The 13,373-nt window shown below is 40.7% G+C and overlaps 1 protein-coding gene across 5 annotated transcripts in view; it reads left to right on the top strand.

The window, feature by feature from the left end:
• The window catches only part of UBXN4 (UBX domain protein 4), a 41,231-nt gene that overhangs the window by 16,744 nt on the left and 11,114 nt on the right, over window positions 1-13,373 (top strand). For 4 of the 5 annotated variants that reach the window (XR_016231591.1, XM_089329254.1, XM_089329255.1 and 1 more), the window contains exons 6-9: window positions 1,560-1,653; window positions 9,241-9,295; window positions 11,086-11,250; window positions 12,058-12,185. Coding sequence is in view for 4 of the 5 variants with exons in the window: in XM_089329254.1 (XP_089185380.1) it covers window positions 1,560-1,653; window positions 9,241-9,295; window positions 11,086-11,250; window positions 12,058-12,185 (442 nt within the window). In the remaining variant the exon portion in view is untranslated. The remainder of the gene's footprint in view (window positions 1-1,559; window positions 1,654-9,240; window positions 9,296-11,085; window positions 11,251-12,057; window positions 12,186-13,373) is intronic. The other variant, XM_089329256.1, reaches the window with a different exon arrangement.

The raw sequence follows: 13,373 nt of genomic DNA, 5'->3' as shown, positions 1-13,373 counted from the left end.
TTGTCTGATAACAACCATATGAGATTAATTATCCCCATTTTGAAGAAGAGGCGCAGAGATTAAATAACTTTTTTTTTTTTTTTTAAAGACTTATTTATTTGAAAGAGAGGAGAGACAGATATTCCATCCACTGGCCGGCGCCGCGGCTCACTAGGCTAATCCTCCGCCTAGCGGCGTCGGCACACAGGGTTCTAGTCCTGGTTGGGGCGCCGGATTCTGTCCCGGTTGCCCCTCTTCCAGGCCAGCTCTCTGCTGTGGCCAGGGAGTGCAGTGGAGGATGGCCCAGGTGCTTGGGCCCTGCACGCCATGGGAGACCAGGAAAAGCACCTGGCTCCTGGCTTCTGCCACCGGATCAGCGCGGTGCGCCGGCCGCAGCGCGCCGGCCGTGGCGGCCATTGGAGGGTGAACCAACGGCAAAGGAAGACCTTTCTCTCTGTCTCTCTCTCTCTCACTGTCCACTCTGCCTGTCAAAAAATAAAAAATAAAATAAAATAAAAAAAAAAAGATATTCCATCCGCTGGTTCACTCCCCAGATGGATGTAATAGCTGGGACTGTTATAGGCCAAAGCCAGGAACCAGGAGTTTCTTCTGGGTCTCCCATGTGGGTGGTAGGGGCCCAAGGACTTGCACCATCCTTTGCTGCTTTCCCAGGCACATTAGCAGGGAGCTGGATTGGAAGCCCAGCAGCAGGGACTCAGAACTGGCACCCACATGGGATGCTGGCACTGCAGACAACAGTTTAACCTGCTATATCACAGAGCTGGCCCCAAGAGAGATTAAATAATTTACTAAAGTGTTCAAAGGAGGTCTTGTACCCAGGCATTGTGGCTCTGAAGTCCTTACTTTTCCATAGATCTTATTCGTAAAGAAGGACAGGTTGGTAGCAAATGGTCATAAGGGAAATGACAGAGCTTCTGAAAGGAAGTACCAGACCATAACTATCCTCTGGAACAGGCAAGAACAAATTCTATTCTTCAGGAATCCCTAAAAGAATACTAGTATAGATACAAAGAGGCTCTCTTAAGAAATCACTCTCAGTAGCAGAAGTGTGTCTCTTCTTGGACCAAGATAATTCTAGAGGCATACCAACATAAAACTGAGCTGTTTGATAGAGTAGTCATGGGTGCATATGGCTGAGTTAAAAGTGCAATTAAAAATTTAACCCTTCACCTGCAATAGCTTCGTTGTAAGTGCTCATTAACCACATGTACTTAGTGCCTAATGTTTTGGACAGCGTAGATATCGGGCAGTGCTGCTTCAGAGTGAAGCCTACTATTGGCCAGGTCTTCTGCCTGATTGCGGTCTCTTCATATTAGACTTCTGACCTTTGGTGGCTTGGGGAACTACCTTTTTTCATTTGTATTCTATTTAATCTCTACCTAAACTTGAGAAAACTTCAGGATTAGTAATAGCTCATTTCTTATCTCCTGCTCTATTCTTAGGGGAAATATATATAATATTTAAGAAACATGATTATTAACAGACAATCCAGAAGATTTATATCTTTTAAAAATTACATTAAATGCAGTATTCTTATTTCTTTTTATTTAATAATTAAGGAGGAGAAAGTTCAGGCCGTGCCACTCCCTCTCAGGAGCCTAGTGGATGTTCAAATCAGAGACCTGCAGAGGATCTCACCGTCAGAGTGGAAAGGTTTGCTCTTATTTTTGCAAATAGCATTTTGTTTAAAAAAAAAAAAAAAAAGACAGTGGTTTTCAGGTTTTTTTTTTTTTTTAAGATTTATTTATTTATTTGGAAAAGTTACAGAAGAGCGACAGACAGATCATCCACTGGTTCACTCCCCAGATGGCAGCAACAACAAGGGTTGGGCTGAGCCAGCCTGAAGCCAGGGGCCTCTTCTGGGTCTTCCATGTGAGTGGCAGAGGCAGGACTCAAACTGGTACCCATATGGGATGCCGGCATCACAGGCTGCAGCTTTACGTGCTGTGCCACAACACTGGACCCTCAGTTACTTTATTTGAATGAAAGCTAAAATTACACAAGATTTCAGAATTCAGGGTTCTAAGTTTTTGATCATGTGATGAAGTTGTTAATGTCTGTAAGAATTATATCCTAATGATAAAGCTTCACTATATTTCTGAAGTTGTTCGTCAGTTTCAGGTCTGATGTATTTTGGTCCATGTGTTTTACCATCTGTTCCTTCTTTTATCTCTCTATGCACTAAGGATAATAAGCTCCAAATGGGCAAGAACTTCAGCTCTTTTTATGACTGTTCACTGAGCCCAGGTTTTACTACAGAAGTGGGTATCTACTGATTGTCCCTTTTTATTAGTAATTACACACATAGTTTCGATTCTTTATAGTTTCTAGTTTAGTATTTTTTGTAGTACAGTAATTAATCATAGAGGTTGATGCTGTGTTTCTTAGAGTTGTATGAATTAATGGTTAATAGGTAGGCAATACTTTTAATACTGGTTTTAAAACATCTAGTATTGGGGGGAGGAAGCTATTATACTTTGGAAATTTATGCTAATTCAATAAAAAAAATCTAGTATTATGGAGATTTTAAAAATTACTTAGATTTGATTTTTCTTGTTCATGTTTGTACACTGGAGAAATGGAGGTCACAATAATTAATGACATTGGGTATTTGAGTTTGCCCATAATTTAGTAAAGATTGGCTGCAAATTAGCAAAACCTAGGTTTAGATCCTTAATAGGATTCGGAGCAGAGCTAGACCTTGAGGTGGAAAGCAGGATAGATCCCCTCAAAGTGGGGAGGAGATGGCAAATGACATAAGGCTGGAAGAGCAGCAGCAGGAAACTCAAGTTCTCAGGCTCATTCTCTTCTGTTTGTCTGTTTTACAAATATCAGGTTCTCTGCTGTGCATCCTGACCTGTACCAGCTAGAGTGACATGAAAATAAATTTAGAGAAGGGTTTGAAAACTTGAGGCAAGGCTGTGGGGTGGGGGAAATGCTTTTTCAAATGCTATTTAGGTGCAGTGAAAAAGGGGAATTTCTGTTGTTTTTTAATGGTTCCTGTTGTGATGTAAGAGCATGTCAGCTGGTGCATACCTGTGTGGTTCTGCAAGTAGGAAATAACGTACCGTTTTCACTTAAAGAATAATTTCTACATGTGCACACTGGTGTTGATGTGTTGTAGTTAGTATAAACGTATACTAAAGAGCATATAACAAAATATTTAACTCTGAAAGAGGACTACTAACAGTGAACATAACATAATCATAACACTAACAGGAGATATTAATAGTGAAATTGGATGAAATGTTGACACACTCTTGATAATGAAACATTTTTTGCTATTTAGGTAACTTTTTTTTAAAAGATTTTATTTACTTGAAAGACAGTTTCAGAAAGGGGTGCAGGGGAGAGAGGGAGAGATCTTCCATCTGCTGGTTCATTCCCCAAATGGCTGCAATGCCCAGGGCTAGGCCATTCCAAAGTCAGGAGCTAGGAGCTTCTTCTGGTCTCACACATGGGTGCGGCGACCCAAGGTCTTAGGCCATCTTCTCCTTTCCCAGGCACAGTGGTAGGGAGTTGGATTGGAAATGGAACAGCCTAGACTCTAACCAGTGCCCATATGGGATGCTGGTATCACAGGCGGTGGCTTTACTTGCTACGACACAGCACTGGCACCAATTTAGATAACTTGAAAAATTCACATTATGTGATCATGTAATTAAAATCTTTTTTTTTTTTATTTTTTTATTTTTTTTTATTTTTTTATTTTTTTTTTTATTTTTTGACAGGCAGAGTGGACAGTGAGAGAGAGAGAGACAGAGAGAAAGGTCTTCCTTTGCCGTTGGTTCACCCTCCAATGGCCGCCGCGGCCAGCGTGATGCGGCCGGCGCACCGCGCTGATCCGATGGCAGGAGCCAGGATCCAGGTGCTTTTCCTGGTCTCCCATGGGGTGCAGGGCCCAAGCACCTGGGCCATCCTCCACTGCACTCCCTGGCCACAGCAGAGGGCTGGCCTGGAAGAGGGGCAACCGGGACAGAATCCGGCGCCCCGACCGGGACTAGAACCCGGTGTGCCGGCGCTGCTAGGCGGAGGATTAGCCTAGTGAGCCGCGGCGCCGGCCAATTAAAATCTTTTGAGCACTTTGGATTCTTGTTGGTAAGATTAAATTATCAGACCTTGCTTGATCTATAAAACCTATGTCCTGGTACTAAGTAATCCACCAGCTGAGGTTCTTCATTTAATTCTTCTGAGTTCATACCCAGTTATGAATCTTGCTCTTTTTGTGGAATCTGATTGACAGTGGCAACTAATAACTCCAACCTATGTTTTTTTTTGTTTTTGACAGGCTGAGTTAGACAGTGAGAGAGAGATAGAAAACTCTTCTTCCATTGGTTCACCCCCAAAATGGTCATTATGGCTGGCGTGCTGCGCCGATCCAAAGCCAAATCAATGTCAGCTCAGAAACTCCTCCCTTCTTGTATGTAAGAACGTGATTTTTCAGTCCCCCCCGCCCCTTAGTCTTAAACTACCTTTTGTCAAATGAGTGAACTTAATTTTTTTGAAAAATAGATGGGCACTTTGTAATTGAAATCTAGATTTTTGTTAAAATATTTAAAGATATATAATGTTTTATTAGTAAAAGATCATACGGGCAATAATCAATGAGTCACATGAAACTACAGTATAAGAAAGATAATATGAGAGCACTTTAAAAATATTTGTGGGAGGGGAAAGTGTTTGGCCTAGTGGTTAAATCCCATATCTGAGTGCCTGGGTTTGAGTCCTGGCTCTGCTCCCAATTCTAGTTTCCTGCTAATTCTAACTCTGGGAAATAGCAGGTGATGCTTAAGTAGTTGGATCCCTGCCACTCATATCATGTAAGACCTGGTCCAGCCCCAGCCATTGCAGGCATCTGGAGAGTAGACCAGCAGACGGGAGCTCTCTTTCTGCCTCTCAAAGCAGTCAAGCAATAAATGAATATTTTTTTTTTAAAGTTTGTGGAAAGGTATAATTAAAAGATGTTTATTTTGCTACAAAAACTTTGGAAATGCTTGCAGATTTTTTCAGTAATGTGCATTTTCCATAAACTTTTTTATACTCATATGCATGGATTTCAAAGTTTTTTGTGGATAAATAAACTTTTTTTAACGCTGTTTTCTATGAACTTTTTGAAATGCCTTCAAATACAGTACCCTCAGTTTGAATTTCTCACTTGAAAAGTTTCAAACCTCAAAGTCAAAGAATGGTGTAACTACCTTTTTCTTTTTCCTGATCCATTTGAAAGTTAGGCATCGTTTAACTTCATCCCTAAGTAACTAAGTATGTTTTTCCTAAGAATAAGACAATGGCTGAGGCTCTCTTGGCTCTGGGTTAGGGATCTAGCCTAAGCTATGGCCAGGATCCAGTGCCCAGAGATCCATGTGCTGCCTTCTTCCTGTTGTCCAGGTAGCCATAATGGTAGATACAGATATCCAGATGCTTAAAGTGATGAAACAGTTTGTCATTGCAATTAGATGCAATGTGAATTTTCAACCAGATTAGAGTAAAATTGCATGTATTTTTCTCAGAATTATACCAGTGGTATGTAATTAAAAATATATTTTTAAATATTAGCACAATACTATTATTACAGTAAAAAAGTGTACATTAGTATAGTAAGATAATCTAAATGTGACCCATATTCAGATTTCCCCAATTGACCCAACAATATTCTGTATGACTTTTTTTCCCCTGATTCAAAATGCAGTCAGGGATCCTTCATTCCATTTAGCTTAGTCTCTTTGAATCCAAAACATTCCCATTTTTTGCATTTTTTCATGAATTGGACATTTTTGAAGAGTATAAACTAATTGTATTCTAGAATGTCCCTTGAACTAGTACTTGTTCCATTATTATTATATTCAACTTAAATTTTGGAACATTACTTACATAATGTTTTGTTCTTATTGTTAAAAAACTCAGGAAATAATTAATATCAGATGTATGCATTATTGGTGATATTCATCTGATTCACATGGTGTCTATTGAATATCTTCATTATAAAGGTACCCCTGTCCCTTAGTAATTAATAGGTTATCTGTGGAGTAATTCTGTGAAATAGTATTCTGTTCTTTACAATTTTCACCTAGTGATTTTGGCATTCATTGATTTTTGCTTGATGAATTATTTCATTGGGAGATAAAAATGATCTTTTTTTAATAAAAAGATTTTTTGTATTTATTTGAAAGGGTTATAGAGAGGGAGGAGGAGACAGAGAGAGAGAGAGATCTTCCATCCTGTCACTTGTTCCTCAGCTGGTTGCAGTAGCCAGCACTGTACCAGGCTGAAGCCAGGAACTTCATCCAGGTCTCCCATGTGGGTGGCAAGGACCCAAACACCTGGGCTGTCTTCCACTGCTTTCGAAGGCCATTAGGAAGCTGGATCAGAGGTGGAGCAGCCGTGACTGGAATCAGCACCCATGTGGGATGCCGGCTTCACAGGTTTCAGCTTTACTTGCTAAATAACAACTGTGGACTCTCATTTTTTTTTCTAATTTTATTTTTTTTACATTTATTAGCAGACATTGTTCTATAGAGAAGTGCTTTGGCCCACATCCTCTCCCTCCCTTTTTTCCTAGTAAACTCACTGGATATCAGCAACCAAATCAAGAAGTGAAAAGTTATGTGCAAACTCTCCTAGTGTCTCTGCTCCATTATGGCTTCCCTCACCAAAATAACCACTGTCCTGGATCTAACACTATAGATTAATTTTTCCTGTTAGTGAACACCACATGTACTCTTTTTGTGTTTGGTGTACTTTGTCAAAAGCGTTGTATTTGTGAGGCTCATCTGTGTTGATGGATGTGGCAGCAGTGGATGTCCCGTTTGCTGTAGAGCATTATATTATTTGAATATAGCATGATTGATTTATCCATTCTACTTTTAATGCATATGGGATTGTTTTCAGTTCAGGACTATTAATCATAGGGCTGCTATGCAGAATAGTCTTATATGCCTTGGTGAACATATGTGCACATTGTTTTCGGGGTATATATTTAAGACTGGGAGTTTCTGGCATATAGGTACTGGCCAATCTTTTCAAATGGTTATGTGAATTTATAATTGCCTTTAGCATTTATGATATTTCAAATATTCTCTTTTTTCCTCTGAGGTGTTTCCTTAATTTTATTTATTTATTTTTTAAAGATTTATCTATTTATTTGAAAGATTACAGAAGAGGGAGGGGGAGGCAGAGAGAGAGAGAGATCATCCATCCTCTGGTTCCTTCCTCAGATAGTCACAGTGGCCAGGACTGAACAGGCCAAAGCCAGTAGCTACTTCCAGGTTTCCAGTGTGGGTAGCAGGAATCCAAGCATTTGGGCCATCTGCTGCTGCTTATCTCAGGCCATTAGTAGGGAGTTGGATTGGAAATAGAGCAGCCAGGGTGAAAACTGGTGCTCACATGGGAGGGGTGTTGGTATCGCAGGTGGTATCTTTACCTGCTGTGCCACAAAACTGGCCCCTCTCTTGTGTTAAAATCTACTTATTTTCTTTGGTGTACAGATTGTTCCAGACTTTACTGTCCCAAATGGAACAGGCAAATCTCCTTTATATCAGATCTTCCTTTTGGCCTTTTGACACGTTCCTTTTTTTTGTTTGTTTTAATATTTTATTTATTTGAAAGAGTTACACAGAGAGGGAGAAGGAGAGGCAACAGCCAGATCTGTGTCGATCCAAGGCCAGGAGCCAAGAGCTTCCTCCAGGTCTCCCATGTGGGTGCAGGAGCCCAAGAACTCGAACTATCTTCCACTGCTTTTCCAGACCACAACAGAGAGTGGGACTGGAAGTGAAGTGGCTGGGTCTCACATGGGATGCCGGCACTGTAGGCAGCAGCTTCACCTGCCATGCCACAGCGCTGGCCCTGACATGTTCCTTTCATTCTTTGAATATTTCCTTGTTGGCCGGCGCCGCGGCTCACTAGGCTAATCCTCCGCCTTGCGGCGCCGGCACACCGGGTTCTAGTCCCGGTCGGGGCACCGGATTCTGTCCCGGTTGCCCCTCTTCCAGGCCAGCTCTCTGCTGTGGCCAGGGAGTGCAATGGAGGATGGCCCAGGTGCTTGGGCCCTGCACCCCATGGGAGACCAGGAAAAGCACCTGGCTCCTGGCTCCTGCCATCGGATCAGTGCGGTGCGCCAGCCGCAGCGCGCAGGCCGCGGCGGCCATTGGAGGGTGAACCAACGGCAAAGGAAGACCTTTCTCTCTGTCTCTCTCTCACTGTCCACTCTGCCTGTCAAAAAAAATAAATAAAAATAAAAATAAAAAAAAAAATAAAAAATAAAAAATGAATATTTCCTTGAATGCTGACACAACTTGTCTAGTTGAGGTTTTTTTTATATACTGTTTTAAAGATTTTATTTGCGAGGTAGAGTTACAGAGAGAGGCGAGACAGAAAAGGTCTTCAGTCTGCTGGTTCACTCCTCCAAACGGCTGTAACAGCCAGAGCTGAGCTGATCCAAAGCCAGGAGCCAGGAACTTGTTCCGGGTCTCCCACATGAACCCAGGGGCCCAAGGACTTGGGCCATCCTCCACTGCTTTCCCAGGTGCATTAGCAGGGAGCTGGATAGGAAGTGGAGCAGCCGGGACTTGAACTGGTGCCCATATTGGATGCTGGCACTGCAGGCCAGGGCTTTAATTCTCTGCATCATAGCACTGGCCCCTCTAGCTGAGTTTTAATAAATGCATACATCTGTGTAACTCAGATGTCTTTCATAGAAAATACTTTCAATTTTTAAAGGTTGAAATGTAATTCACATACCATAAAATCTGAAGGTTAGATTGAGTTTAGTAGATTCTCAAAGTTGTATGTTCATTATGACTGTGTAATGTTAACATCATTAGTTTTTAATTGAGGAACTTCTTATAGTTGAAAGTCAATATTATTGTTAGTTTATAAATGGTAACCTTAAATCTTTAGCTTTTGTTTTTCAGTTTTATGCTATGTTGCTGCTTACTTATACATGAAGATTTTGTAAATCATTGTATATATATTTAAAAATTAATTAATATTTTTAAATCAGTATCAGGTAAGCTGGGTGGAAAAAGAGAAGTCTAATAGTAAGTAGGCCCTAAAAGCTGAAAGTAGGCTCTGTCTACTCTTGAATTTCTTTAGGGCCAGAGGCCAGGCAGGTATGTTATTGCTGTGTCTTTAGGGACTTTTCTTTTTGGTTTCTGTATTTCCCCAGTTGTTTTCACTAAAGAAACCTCCTGAATATGTTTTATATTAATATGATGTGTCTAAAGTGTATTTTTTTTAATATAGACTTACAAAAAAACTTGAAGAAAGGAGAGAGGAGAAAAGGAAAGAAGAAGAACAGGTAAAGTTACTGGATTTAGCATGGTTTTACTCTTCTGTTAAGGGAGGGAGTGTTTGATTCTACTCAATCTGGCAGACCTAGTATGGTTTCCTAGTTATAGTTTAGTGTTCAGCACAGTGAAGAGAATTAGCTTCTTTCTGTACTGGTATCATAGTGTATACTTTGGTGTTGGTTTTGTAAATTGGTAGGAATAAAAGGGGTCATCGTCTGTTCTTCTATAATGAATCTTTGACGCTAAGGATAAAGAGACTTGAGCTAAAATTGGCTTGAGTTAGAAGATCAGATTTTATCTGCTTTTTGTGAAAAAAGAAGTGCAAAGACATTATACTGAAATTTTCCTCTGTGTTGCTGCATTCTGGTACACCATTCATTTTTTTTCACACTGCACTCCTATCTCTGCATCAGCTTTTTGGAGTTCTAAAATAGGTAGGTATCTTTTCCTTTAAGTTAAGTTGTTAATGACTGCCATATTCTTCCTGGGGGCAGTATATTTGCCCTAGAAACCAAAAACCTGTAATGCTGCATGCCTTAAAACTACACCGACTGCCTTCTACTCTTTTTTTTTTTTTTTTTTTTTTGACAGGCAGAGTGGACAGTGAGAGAGAGAGACAGAGAGAAAGGTCTTCCTTTTGCCGTTGGTTCACCCTCCAGTGGCTGCCACGGCTGGCGCGCTGCAGCCGGCGCTCTGCGCTGATCCGATGGCAGGAGCCAGGAGCCAGGTGCTTTTCCTGGTCTCCCATGGGGTGCAGGGCCCAAGCACTTGGGCCATCCTCCATTGCACTCCCTGGCCACAGCAGAGAGCTGGCCTGGAAGAGGGGCAACCGGGACAGAATCCGGCGCCCTGACCGGGACTAGAACCCAGTGTGCCGGTGCCACAAGGTGGAGGATTAGCCTAGTGAGCCGCGGCGCCGGCTGCCTTCTACTCTTAACAGCCACTGGCGGTGATTCACAGATTGATAGACATTTGACTTTTAACCATGCCTTTCAAATAAATTTTTAGATATATTTATTTGTTTGCAAGGTAGACTGACAGAAATAGAGGGGCAGGGAGAGAGTTATCTTCTACCCTCCTGGTTCACTGTCCAAATGGCCACAATGGCCAGCACTGATTCAGACTGAAGCCAGGGGTCAGGGAATCCATCTGGGTCTCCCACATAGGTTACAGGAGTCCAAACACCCAGGACATTGTCCACTGATTTCCCAGATGCATGAGCAGGGAGCAGAATTAGAAATGGAACATCTGGGATCCAAACTAGCACTCTGATATGGGATACAAATGTCACAGGCAGCAGTTTAACCTGCTGTGCCACAGTGCTGGCCCTCAAATAAGTATGTTAATTTTTTTTAAAACCAGATCCTTATTTTGTGTGAGTCTTTTTATTTTTTAAAGATGTTTTTACTTTATTTGAAATAGAATAACAGAGAAAGGGATAGATTACCTTCTGTCTGCTGATTGACTTCCTAAATACCCACCACAACCAGAGCTAGGCCAAGCCAAAGCTGGGAGCCAGGGACTCCATCCGGGTCTCCCGTGTGGTGATAGGAACCCAAGCTCTTGTGCCATCATCTGCTGCTTCCTAGGTGCGTTAGCATAATGCTGGATTGGAAGCATGGAATACCTGGGACTCAGAGCAGGCACACTGCTGCGGGATGAGGACTGCCCAAGTGGTGGCTTAGCACTACAGCACTCTGCATACTCTAACTGGCTTTCTCTACATTCAAAATAATGTCTAGGGTAAACTATCAAAATGTGTTTTTGACTGATGAAACTTACTTTGTCTTTATTCCAGAGAGAAATTAAGAAGGAAATTGAAAGGAGAAAAACTGGAAAAGAAATGTTGGATTATAAAAGAAAACAAGAAGAAGAATTAACAAAAAGAATGCTAGAGGAAAGAAACAGAGAAAAGGCAGAAGATAGAGCAGCTCGAGAACGTATAAAACAGCAAATTGCATTGGTGAGTTCAGTTGTTTTATTGTTTTTATGGCTTTAAAATTTTTATTTATTTATGTGAGGCAGAGAGTGCCTTCTCACCTGCTGATTCATTCTCTATGTGCCCACAGCAACCCTGGCTAAGTCCAAAGCCATGGGTCTGGAACTCAGTCCAGGTCTCCCACATGAGTGGCAGGAACCTAAACACTTCTGCCTCCCAGAGTCTGCATTGGCAAGAAGCTGGAGTTAGTGGTACAAGGCATTGAACCCAGGCACTGGGATTTGGACACAAGTGTCTGAGCTAACATCTTAACCCCTAGAACAAATGCCTGCCCTTAATTTTATTGTTAATGGTTGACTCTAGGACATTTGTGCACTTTCTTTTCCTTGGAAAATTCTGGATTAATTTCAAAGATTCCCTAGAAAACAAGCTAAGAATTGGTTATCTAGCAGTCCTCTAATGACAGGTGTTCTATTTTGAGATGTTTAAAGGATATAGGCACATCATAAAACTTAAGATGGTTTTGCAACAAGTGCTTTCAGAATCAGTTTTAATAAGTATGAAAAACATCTTAATATTGTTTATTTGATCATTGATCATCTGTTGTGTGTCAGACCTTGTTCCAGGCTGTTGCGATAAAGTGGTAAGCACTTTCATGGTTGTTTATTAGTAATTCTGTTTCCTGACAGTTGATGAAAAATACCAGATTCAGAAGTTCATAAATAGATTTAAGAAATTTCTTGGGTAGTTGGTGTTTGTACCTTGTGTTCAAGAGAATGAATAGATCATTCTGGCAATGAAAGATGATTAGTATCTAATAATGTTTTAAAGGACCGTGCTGAGAGAGCAGCTCGATTCGCAAAGACAAAGGAAGAAGTAGAGGCTGCCAAAGCTGCTGCCTTGCTGGCCAAGCAGGCAGAAATGGAAGTCAAGAGGGAATCGTATGCAAGAGAAAGAAGGTATTTCTGCTTTTTTTTTGTCTGAAACATCTCTTTGTGCATGGGCTCTGGTTAATATTTGTTTTCTTCTCTGTACTTTTCTGTATTTCATTATTTGACAATTAAACATACTACTTTTACAATCAAATACTTTTTAGTTTTTCAAAAGTAATGAAATATGTACTGAATTTAACAGAATTGTAAGACTTGTGTGCTAAAAAACTACAAAATATTGGTTAGAGAATGAGGAAAATATATTGAAAGATATACCTAAATTCATAATTTAGAGAACTGGGGCCAGCATTATGGTGTCATGCATAAAGTTGCCATCTGCAATGTCAGCATCCCATATGGTTGGCCAGTTCAAGTCTTGGCTGCTCCATTTCCAATCTAGCTCTCTGGGAAAGGCAGCAGAAGATCACCCAAGTGTTTGGATTCTGCCACCTGCATGGAGAGACCCAAATGAGGGTCCTGACTCTTGCTATCGGCCTAACCCAGCCCTGGCCTTTGTGGCCATCTGGGGAGTAGCAAACCAGTGGATGGAAGATCTCTCTCTCTCTATCTCTCTTTCTCTCTCTCTCTGTAACTGACTTTCAAATAAATAAATAAATCCTTAAAAAAAAATGATGGAGAAACCATCTGGAAATATTTAAATAATAAATAAATAAATAGAGGGCTTAATGTTATTGAGAGACTAATACTTCCTAAACTACTCTATAAATTCAACACAATCTCTGGCAAAAATTCTAGCTGGCTTTTTTTCTTTAGCAGAAACTTTAAGATTAAAATTCCTATGCTACAGTAACCAAGACAGTGTTGTACCAGCATAAGGATGGATGTATGGATCCATGTAATCAAATCGAATCTCTAGAAATGAAACCCTTACTTTATGATCAGCATACTTTTTGAAAAGGGTACCAAAACCATTTAGTAGAAAAGGAAAATTTTACAACAAATGATGCTTGAACAACTGGATGTGTACATGCCAAAAGAATGAATTTGGAACCTTTCCTGACACTGTATAACAAGTTAACTCAGAATGGATCATCTGCCTACATGTTTAAACTTTGAGAAGCCAAAAAAAAATAAAGATCATGGGGTAGGCAGTAGATTTAGACATGACACCAAAAGCCCAAACAAAAAAAAAGAAAGAAATTGACTTAACTTTATGCTTCATCAAGAAAGTGAAAAAATGAAGCCAGCAATGTG

Source organism: Oryctolagus cuniculus, chromosome 3, assembly GCF_051225735.1.
Source record: "Oryctolagus cuniculus isolate XC-2025 breed Fujian yellow rabbit chromosome 3, ASM5122573v1, whole genome shotgun sequence".
NCBI lineage: Eukaryota > Metazoa > Chordata > Mammalia > Lagomorpha > Leporidae > Oryctolagus > Oryctolagus cuniculus.
The sequence above is the reverse complement of the archived record's forward strand: the minus strand, read 5'-3'. Positions and strand labels throughout refer to the sequence as shown.